This window comes from Hevea brasiliensis, chromosome 15, assembly GCF_030052815.1.
Source record: "Hevea brasiliensis isolate MT/VB/25A 57/8 chromosome 15, ASM3005281v1, whole genome shotgun sequence".
NCBI classification, from domain to species: domain Eukaryota; kingdom Viridiplantae; phylum Streptophyta; class Magnoliopsida; order Malpighiales; family Euphorbiaceae; genus Hevea; species Hevea brasiliensis.
This window is the reverse complement of record NC_079507.1, coordinates 41423058-41434886: the sequence shown is the minus strand read 5'-3', so window position 1 is coordinate 41434886 and position 11829 is coordinate 41423058. Positions and strand designations below refer to the sequence as shown.

At 30.8% G+C, this 11829-nt stretch overlaps 1 protein-coding gene across 1 annotated transcript; it reads right to left on the bottom strand.

The window, feature by feature from the left end:
- Positions 1 to 7392: 7392 nt before the first annotated feature.
- Positions 7393 to 8449, bottom strand: LOC110657151 (metalloendoproteinase 3-MMP). Its single transcript, XM_021814240.2, is given in 1 exon segment — positions 7393 to 8449. A coding segment is annotated over 1 exon segment (927 nt). The 5' UTR covers positions 8419 to 8449; the 3' UTR covers positions 7393 to 7491.
- Positions 8450 to 11829: the final 3380 nt, after the last annotated feature.

Sequence of the window (11829 nt, the reverse complement as noted above, 5' to 3'; positions counted from 1 at the left end):
TTGAGTTTTTCCAGGTGGAAAATATTGTGCAAGAAATGCATCAGTTAGTTGCTCCCAATTTGTAATGGAGTTGTGAGGTAAAGAATCAAGCCAATCCAATGCTATATCTTTCAAAGAGAATGGAAATAGCTTCAATCTTGCTGCATCATCAGATACTCCAGGTTGTTTTTGCATGTCGCAAATCATAGCAAACTTCTTCAGGTGTGTGTGTGGATTTTCAGAAGGATGTCCTCCAAATTGAGAGTTTTGGATCATTTGAAGAACTCCAAAATCCATCTTGTAACTATTTGCATAAATTCTTGGTCTTACTATGCTCTCTCTCAAGTCATCAAAACGTGGAAAAGCATGATCCATCATACTTCCCCTAGGCACGTTAGCATTAACAACTTCTTCACCATGGGCTGCATTTTCATTATTTTGACCATTTCCAGCATTACCAACACCAATTCTAACTCTTTCATCAGCCATGTTTGCTTCTAATTCAGTCTCTCTCGAAACTTCCTTCCTTCTTCTGGTTTCTTTCTTGTTGGCCTTACAAAATTTCTCAATTTCAGGATTAAACAGTAAGGTTGTGTCACTTGAGCTTCTAGCTCTTCTCATAAAAGATTAAAGGTACCTGAAAAAGAACAAACAAACACAAAATGAAAAGATAACAAAGATAAAACTAAAAACAACTAAAATAATCAAGAATTCAATCTTAAACAAACAACTCCCCGGCAACGGCGCCAAAAACTTGATGCGTCCCAACCGCAAGTGCACGGGTCGTACAAGTAGTATAGAAAAATATCGATCCCACGAGGAGTTGTGTTAACGATTGAATTTTCGATATAAAAGTTGACTAAATTGAAGTATTTATGAAATTAAAATAATGAATTAATGGGTAATGGAGTATGAAGTCTAAATGTGCAAAATTAATATTCTATTCAACAATGTATTAATTAAACTAAAATTGTATCAAATTGAAATAAGCAAGTTCAAATATGGCAATATTTAAAATGGCAAATGATTAAATTCGATTAGAAATTAACAATGGTAAAAAGATGATTCCGGAGTTCGGGATTTCATATTCGAGCTATTCTGGGATTTTAAATTGGTTATCCAATCTTATGAAACTTATGAGTTTTAAGGAGATTAATTCTTAAATCCTTTGAATTCCCTTTCGAGTGAGACAAAGAGTGCCTTAATCAAACTAATCCTACTTTCGTGGAGTTAGAATTAATTAAGACCCATTAAGTTCCTTAATTAATCATGAATCCTCTTAATCCTTAGCCTATTTCTAGGTCTAAGTTAATTAAGTCCAATTTCCGATTATCTATCACAAGGCCTTCTCCTTTCTGCTTCAACTTTGGATTAAGAACATTACTCAATGGGATCCTACATTAAGCATGTCATTAAGCATACAAGAAATGAATAAAACTCATTAAGACCACAAAATATGGATTACCCAATCAAAATCCACAAAATATCTCAAATATTACAACCCTTACTCCAGAATCAAAAGTAAACTACTCACTATCCATAATGCTTACAAGATATGATGAGTTTAAATGGAAATAAAGCTTTAATCTAAGCTAAGAAGTAAGGAATTAAACACTAGAAATGTGGAAAAGTGTAAAGAAAGAAAGAAATCTGCAAATCTTAGTTGAAAATGGTGTGGAAGGTGGAAATGACTCTTCAAATTCTGCTTAGCCTCCTCCTTTCTTTCTTTGCTCCTTGCCTCTCTTCTCTAAAATGAGAAAATGGGACTATATATAGCATTTTTCTGACATGGAGCCCTAAAATAGTATGTTCTAGGAGGAATACATTAAGGGAATCTTCTGCCAGCTCATTAATGAACTCTTTATGGGACTGCATAAGTGGACTGCATAAGTTATGCAACCCTTATGCGCTACTGGTTCTGGGTCACTTATGCGAAGCTGCATGACTTGGTGCATAGGTTATGCACAATTTCGTGAATCTGCATAAGGGAGGTGAGAATGTGCATAAGCTATGCAGTCTCCTTATGCACATTTCGGCTGGTTCTGGAACAGTGTTCTTCCTCCTTATGCAGAACTGCATAGCTTATGCGGCAAGTTATGCACAGTTTGGTCTATGCATATTTTAGCTTGAAAACTTGCTTTTGGCATCTTTTTGCTGTAGAAGACACTCCTCAATGGCAAAATTCTCTTTAGTCCTTCAAAAACACCATTTTTCCTACAAAACAAAGCAAAAATTACAAATTAATCCAAAGTTGACAATTATGGAAAACTAACTAAATAACTAATGAAATTAGCTAAAAATGACTAATAACCAAATAAAATGATTGTGAAATTAGACCTAAATGACTATGCAAAATATGTGCATCATATATATATATATATATATATATAGATTTATGATTTCAGTTGAAGTATTAACATTATTTGGTTGTATTAAATAAGTGAAAAATTAGCAAATAATTGAATTAGTGACGTAGAGTTAATTTTTATGTGAACTTTACTTTAAAGGTTGGGTTCGAATTTTAAAATTATCATTATTGGAAGAATTTTACATAAAGCAGGAAAAATCATAAATTTTAAATTAAAATTAATATATATATATATATATAATAATTGTTTTAAATATTTCTAAACTAATAGTATTAAATTATAAAATTATTAAAACACAACTTTTTAATTAAATAAAAATTTTGTATTTGTATGAATAGATATGAAATTCTAACCCTATTTAATTATAACTATTTTATTTGTTATAAATTTGTTGCCATTTAAAAAAATTATTAGTAATGGAAGCTTTAGTTAAATATTAAAATTAAGAATTATTATTGGTTAAAAATTTGCAGTTATTTTTCCAAAAAAATTATTGGTGCTTATGAAAATACAGCTTTCACCAAATTTAAAATTTATTTATATATATAAACAATTTATTTTTTTATTTTATCTTCATTAAAAATAAAATATTTTTATATTTACAAATTATTATCAGCTATAATAAATTTAGAAAAAAGAACTTTTGTTGGCAACATTAATAAATTTTTAGGATTTCATTTGAATTTTGACTAATTTAGATAAATGGATAAAAATAACAAAAATTTTACAATCTTGATAAAATTTATCAAATTAAAAATTTAAATAAAATTGAAAAATGTTTTTAGATTTTTTTATTAATTAGGCCTATTTTTAAATAAATTTTAATTTTATTACGTCAATAAAATATTATACCGTGAATAAAAACCATATAAATTTTATATGGATAAGTAATCATTTAAAAAAATAAAATACAACTTTTTTATTAAATTATAATAAAATATTATAATATCAAATTTAAGTGCCCATTCATTTTATAGTTTTATCTATTTGCATAAGTCTTATATTACTATCTAATTATTCAAATATATAAGTATTTAAAATTATATTATATAATAAAATTAATATATAATATATAATTATAACAATATATTTTTAAATTGTATAATTCTACCCTAAACTTTAATTTTTAACAAAATACCTTAAACTTTGATTTTTTTTACAATTGTACCTTGTCGTCTTTTCCAGCAATAATTCTAACAGTGAAAATATCTAAAACAATCTCAAACTTTACCTCTTTTCACAATTGTATCATAAATTATTTTTTTAATAAATATACTCTGAACTTTAAAATTTACTATAATTGAACCCCACTATTAATTGCCCTGTTAAATATAATAAAGGTGCTAGATTAGTACTTATAATCCCCCAAAGTAAAACTAATTAAACTCAATTTATAATAAAATAAACCCTAATGAATTAATGGATTCTATTTTAGGACTATCAAGATAGGTTTGCTTGAGTTGTTGAGAAAAGATGTGACAGCGAATGAGGTTGAGTTTTTACAAAGGCAAATCTAGTTTAGGCAGAGGTGAGCATCACAGAAGTGATAGCTTGTTGAGGTAATGAAGGATTGGTGAAAGATGTTGTATGCTCTGATGTAATAAGAGAGGAGTAAGCGTGCTAGTCGATGATGGTAGAGCAAGTGGTTATAGGAAATTAGCGTCTAGTGGCTTCATAATGCATAGAGGTTGAGTAGAGTTAATGGCTGAGGAGTGTGGAGGTATGTAGAAAATAAAATTTTTTTATTTTTGGTGATATTAGTGTCAATTTTACTTGAAATAATTTTAATATTTTTTCTACTATAAATTAGATTTAATTAGTATCAATTTAGGATTAGAAGTGTTAACTTACCACCTATGTTAGTACTAAATGAGATCATTAATGATAAAATTTAACTGACAATAAAATTCAAAACTCAGGATATATTTATTAACAAAATAAAGTTTGATGTACAATTATAAACAAAGTCAAAGTTGGGTTTCTTTTTTTTAACGTTTCCTATACGAACGTGGCAAAATCCTTTACTATTAATGGTGTAATAGGCGGCAAGGTACAGTTGTAAACAAATAATTAAAAGTTCAGAGTACTTTTGTAAAAATAAAAGTTTAGGGTAAAATTATAAAAAACCTCAAAGTTCAGGATTTCTTTTTAACATTATTTTCTTTAATATTTCTACTTGTTAAATTTTTAACCAATATTATATTGAATTTGATATAATCCCTCCAAACATTAACCAAATTTTATTCTTATAGTTTTGTATTTTTTTAATAATTAATTAATAAATATATTGTTATAAATGCGAGACTTTATGAATTGATCAAATTATTCATAAAATTTTTTAATTTATAATAAATATTAATTAATATATTAAAATTTTAATCTTCTTATAAATTCTATTTCAGAAATACTTATAAATATCCTAATTCACAAACTATTTTATTACTATTAAATAATACTATATAATTTAAAAACTTAATGATTAAAAAAAATTCAAAATTTTACAATTATAGATAATAACAATTTAGCATGATTTAAATTTAAAAAAAAAAATCAGTTATCATTATGCAATTTTGCGTGTTGGTCTGTCTTTCGGTTAATTGATATATTATAATTTTTATCATTGGTCTATTTCAATTTTCATTGTCGATTAATAAAATTCTAAAAAAATATATACTACCTAAAGATCATCGAGAACATCATCAAGCTGGATTCTGATATGTAAGTTGCAAAAGTAGCAAGACTGCATCTGCCTCATTATTTCCTGCATCTTGCGCAACTAATCTTAAATAAGATGCTCATCCTCCTGCAATCGCTCCTGCATCAGCCTCACGCAGTCCCACATATTTGCCAAACTCTGCTGAAGCTGCTCTTCTCTCTCTCTCTCCCTCTTTCTTCTTCCTTACCTGGTCCCTCTCCTAAAACATCTCAACCATCTTGTATAGTTGCCATAGTTCATCCTTAACTACTTGGGACTGGATGTTAGATGACGCAGTAGAAGAAAATGCATCTAGCGGCTTTGGGAAAAAAAAAAAAAGAAAAACGGATGCCAAGGATCCAACTCCATAGACCTGAAGCGTCTTTTGTCCCCCTAGCTTGATAATATAAAGGCGCCTAATCCAGAATAAGAGGATCATTAGACCCTTCCAGTGGCATCGTTAATTGCTTCTAAAGTGCTATAACATTCCTGCAACAATCAATTCATTTTTCAACCGCAAATCAAAGCAATTAACATGTACACATGCATTGCAAATAATGAATGTAAGTAGAATTTAATTAAAATGCTCATTCACTTACCTCTGTTGCTTGTGCTCGAGCATCAACAAGAATTGAGGTGCACTTCCTCATATGGCTTGCCTCAAAAAGCTCATGGATTCTCAATCGAACCTTAATTGCTGAAAATTAAAAAGAAAGTAATTTGAATATTGTTAATATTCACTTAGATAAAATCATACTATTTTTTATATACTTTTCAACACAAAACTCCTACACAAATATAGTTCCAGTCATTCTCGCTATCCAGACAAACATTGGTCACCGGAACAGTCGAATGCATGGACTAGCTAAAGTGAGGGTGTTACACATACAATAAACAACAAAAAAATAGCAGCTCTCCATGCAATCAGAAAGGGATAAAAGCACCATACTTGGACTAAATCAAATAGAGATCCTAACCATTTGTCAAAAAAGCATCTTCTCTTTCTTTACCTAATTTTGCCAAGTTGTCAGCCAATGAGTTTTCTTCCCTATCAGTAAGTAAAAACAAAGTATGTGGTAATTGGGCTATCGAATTTAGAGCTTCCATGATCAAGTGTTTATCTCTCCATGGTCTTTCACTCGATCCATTAATCCATGTTAAAATATTTGATGAGTCTGTTTCAAAAATGAAAGCATGATTTCCGTGCGAGGATGCAATAAGGTCCTTTGAAATTTGCAATGCTTTAATCATTGCCTTCAACTCAACTTGATTGGAACTTAATTCTCTTTTAGGACATGAATATAAACATTTAATATTTCCACCATAATCCCTTAGCAAACCTCTAATTCCACTTTCACCCAATTGCCCCACTGATAATCCATCTATATTCCATTTCAACACATTGATAGGAGGTGTTTTCCATTCCACTCTAGGCCAAGCAGGCATAATATAAGTAAAATTGTGAAGAAGCAATTGAATCCAGTGTATGGGAACTTAGGATCCAAGCTTGTTATCCAAATTGATACCCTAAAAAATATAATACAACAAATAGAGACGTGGCGTGGGCTTGAATTTTTAAATACAACCTTATTACAAAGAAGTGAGATGGACCACACTATAATTGTGAAGAAGCAACACTAGAACATCTTTTGTACCTTCCCATTTGCCAATAGCTACCATTGTATGAGCATATGTGCAAATTCAAATGGAATGCATAGATTTGTATTCCACCAATGAAGAAAGAAAACCCAAATTTTCCATGAAAACGTGCAATGCAACAATGTATGATTTGAGCTCTCCCCAAATTGGGTGACTGATAGGCCATTAAAACTCTTATTCTCTCATTTATAACGGACATCCTCACAGAAAGAGGCTTTTTGCTTTTTTACTTAAATTAAATTCCGCTACTAATCCTTCGTTAATCCTATCAATAATTTAAGTAATTACCGACAGTAAAAAATTTGTTGCAGAAACTCTTAGTTTTTTATAGTCATAGTTGATGGATCACTATTAAGATGTCAAATTTTATTGCTCGATTTATGGCTTTCTTTACTCTTGATGAACAACTTAGAATTGAATTGGCGCTTGTGACATGATCAAATAAGTGAGATATTGATGTTTATAAATGAAATTAGGGATTTAAATCTAGAACAATAAAATTAAAAATTAATTAATAATATTATTATTCTTTAAATTGAACCTAAATTTTCCAAACATGCAGGCCAGTTGGGTATATAATCTAACAAGAATAAAACCTTGAGAGAAAACAAAAGGTTACATTTTATTGTAATTTAATTTATATTTAAGTGCTTAAAAGAAACATTCCAATTATTGATTAAAGCAAGAGTATTTAAAATGGACACAATACATATATTTCTGAAATTTTAAGTAGAAAAGATCACGTAGAGAAATTGGCTATCCGACCATTATTTAGTGCAAAAAAAAGAGTCAAACGTTATATAAAGCCCGAATCCCTTGGATATCACCACTATGGAGACCCTTAGTTGACCCAGAAGAAATACGCGCGAACATAATAGCTGCTTCCACTGAGCTATGACCAAGACCAAGCAGGTGCCCTATCTCATGCAAGGCAACAGTCTCCAAGTCATGTGCACCTGGGGTTGCACCCACTGCCCATGTCTCATCTGCATCATAGTGGAATCGTCCATCTTGTGGTGCAAAAGCATGAGCCAGCATTCCACCACGTCCATCGAAAGAACTCCCATCTCCATGGTTACCTCTGTAAAACCCTATTTTGATATCGGCGGTTGTATAACCTTGTACCCTCGCAAACCTGAAATGTGCATTGGCAGCCCATGTTTGTAAAGCTTTCGCAACAGGATCCATGGCTCGGGATGGGGTTTAGGGAAGAAAGCCATAGGTAAGACTATACTTAGAAGGTGGATATTTGGGACTTCCCGGAAAGAATGTATAGTGAGAAACTGTATGGAAAGAGGTAGAGCTATGGCGTTGGTTTTTCTTGCCAGAAGTCATCCGAGTGGTGCCATTGATGATGTCCGGCAGCCCACATCGAGGCATCACCATCTTGGACACCGTTTTGGAATCTAAGGTTCCAGTGACCTTCAAATGATAATTGAGCTGGTAGGTTTTAAGAGCAGACTCTAGCAGGTCATCGAAATCATCATTATTGGCTTGAGACTTGTTTTTATAGTTCAAGTAACCAAAATGTTCGAGGTAGGTTTTGAGCTTATGGATGCCTTTGAGCTTGTCACCCTTATGGCATCCTTGGAGATGCTTAAGGAAATCAAATGGGGATGATTTTTTATTATCAGAGTTTGCCAAAGCTGCATGAGGAAAAAGAGAAATGAAGACAATGAGAGTGAAAGAGAAGATGGGAAAAATTTTAGAAGCCATGATTGTGACTAAACTTGACCTTAAGCTCGTTGGGTTTGCAAGAACGCAACGCTCTCATGCCTATTTATAGGCTAAGGAAAGTGAGTCAGTCTTCCATTATAGCTCCATATGGCTATAGGTTCAGAAAATTGAGTCAGTCTTCCATGGTAATAATAAATTAAATTGAAGGAAGATGACAAAGAATAGTAGTATAAATTCATGAATCATTCTAAAGGCGTGGAAAAACGACAAATGTTAAATATTAGCTTTTCCATGGTAACTTTACACTCCAGATGTTCTAGAGTCTAGATGTGAGAGGGATAAAGACTTATGTTAAATATAATATTAAATAAATCTTCTACTCTTAAATTAGCTTTTGGGTAAAGTTAGACAAATTTCCTTTAACTTTTGAGTCTATTATCTCTACACTTGTCTTCGCGTTTAGGCAATTGTGTTTCTCTTTATTTTTCTTTAGAGGGCAGCCATTGCTGTCTTTATCTGCTGTTGGTGTTGCGTCATCTTCTACCCTTGTAGGAATATTAATTAGCCTTTCATTTGTACCATTGCAATTTCTTTTACTTATTTATTGATCGAGCACTTTCATTTGGTGTTATAATTTCTCAATATAATTTATTTTTTTATTATATTTATGTGATGTAACTTTCAAAATGAAGGATAAATCATGGATTTTCCAAGGCATTTTGTTTTATATATAGAAAAAGAAATTACTTGAAAGAAACATGATTCACAAGAATGATAATGAAATTACAGAAAGTTAAAATTTCATAATTGATAAATATAAAAATCAGTGCATAACTTATAATACTAAGGGGGTGTTAGGTTCACCTGTTAGGTGCAGCTGATAGATGATAAACACTCAAACAGTTAAACTAGAGTGTTTGGTAAGTTTTAAAAATAAAGCTAATAGCTGATGGGTAGCTGATATGGCACCCATCAGTTACAATTTGTATCAACTCTATTTTTAGAGTTGTTTCTCATTAGCTAATAACTGATTTGATTTTATTTTTTATTTTGACCATATTATCCTTTTTTATTTAACTCGAAAATTAATATTATTAATACTTTTATATTTTTCATTTATAATTTTAACATTTTAATTAACACATTTCAACTTTGTTGAAATATTTTTTTATTAATAACATAAAATGTAAAATATTAATTTATATCTAAAAACTTAAAATTAATTATAAGTTTTTTCTTTATCAACAATAATAATTATTTTATTATTTTATCCATATTTTTTAAATTATTTAATTATTTTTTAAAAATTTAATTATTTTTTATTTTAATAATAAAATAAATAATATAATATAATATAATAGATTAAAAATTATATTTTTAATTTAATAATATAATAATGATAAATATATTAATTTGATAATTGTATATTTAATTTAATAATAAAATAAATAATATAATATAATAAATTTATAATTTTATATTTATTTCAATAATAAAATAAATTATATAATATATACCCTTGTTAACCATTTCACATATCAACAGTAACAGCTAAACATAATTTTATCAAATACTTAACATGAATCAACTATTATCAACTACCAACTATCAACTATCTATCGGCTAACAATAATAGTTATCAGCTAACAGTTATCACCTGTATTCAACGGTTAAACCAAACAAGCCCTTAATAAAATTACGATTTTTCAAATTAAATTGGCGAATGCATAGGATTAAAAGTTCAAGTCGAATCGGGATTTAATCTATATAATAATAATAATAATAATAATAATAATAATAATGCATTATTACAATTAATAAATTGATATACATGATAATGTTTACACTAGAGAAGGTCCCTCGCCAAAAACTCTCAAACAGCGGTTTGCTTTCTCTGTTTCTTGGTAGAGCCAAGTGTTTTCATCTCTTTACTTCCCCTGTCCTCTAGGTAGGGGAGGACGTCTTATCGGGTATCCGTCCTGGTTTGGGGTAGCTCCCCCTCAACTGGGTTTGGTGTATATTGAAATTTTGGGTTATGGTCTTTTATAGCTAGTGCCTTATTTGTGGGAGCCTTTGAGAACCTAGTTTGTTCATGAGCTTGGCATGGTGTTTCGAGTTTCCACGTAGACAGAGGTTTTCTGGGGAGTCCGCTGGCATGGATGCCTTTTAGTCGACTCAGAGCTATATCAGACTGAAACACCCTCGACCTTGGAGTTTCATGCCTCCTTTCCCTGCCGTAAGCACTGTTGCTGATGAGCTTGCTGTCTACAAGGTCGAACAAAAGCTTGAGGTCTTTGTTTTCATTTCTTGGAAGTTAGTTGCTTCTAGTTTTCTTTCTTAATCTTTTGCATCAGATTCTGACCTTAGGAGGCTTGATGTTGCTACTTTGGTGTCTTGGTTTCCTCTACATGTTTGCTTTCAAACCACCGGTGATGCTTTTTGGTGGCTAGGGCGGTTTTGGTTTCTGTGTGCCTAAGGGTGCTAGGTGGTTTTGCAGTGGTGGGCTGGGTTTTAACTTAGTTGGGTTTAGGTTGGATTTGGTTTTGGGCCTCAGTTCATTGTGTTAAACTCTTGTACTCTTGCCCTTTTGGGCCTGGTAATGCAATATCTGCATGCTCAAAAAAAAAAAAAGATAATGTTTATACTAAAATTATTAATTTCTTTATTAATTATTTTTATATTTAAGAATTAATTTAATTAATTTTATTTTATTAATTTAATTAGTTTATGGCCTAAGATTAATTATCTTAGGAGTTATTTGGTGGTTAGCTAAGGTCAAGGAGGTTAGCAGCAATTCCAAGAAGTTCGAAGCCAGTGGGTTAATAATTGTCAGCATCTGCAGCAGAACGTGAAGGTATGTCTTCCAGAATCTTCCAGGAACTTACAAGAAAACTATACAAGTCATATAAGCAACAACATTAAAACCCCCAACACCCAAAACAACTAAAATCAAATAACAACTCGCACTCCAGCAGTCCTTTATCTTTATCTTTATATGTCATTTATTTTCTAAGCTTTCGCATTTGATTTCAAGTCTTGTATCTTCTTTTCAATCAATTAATCAAAGCATTTAATTCTAGTTCATTTACTTTCTATTATTTGTGATATTGATGAAGTTGCGTATAATAGAGTCCCACGGTCGTTTGGTTTAGAAGTCAGAGTATAAATTATGACATATACTTTGTATCTTGCACGCCCTCGCAAACTGCAAGCTGTGAGACAGCCGAGATTGTTTTCCACAGGAAATAATTTTTGGCATGCATAGAGAGATCAATTCTCACACAGTGTCAAAACAACAATTCACACTACTATTCTTTGCAAAAAATTAGAAAATAATTTTTGCATGTCTAGTGGGACCAAGATCTCATTTCATCATGTGAAGTTACTATTTTAATTTTTGTAGGCAAAACCATGCCTCTGAAAACTATAAGCATATTTGGCAAAAAAACC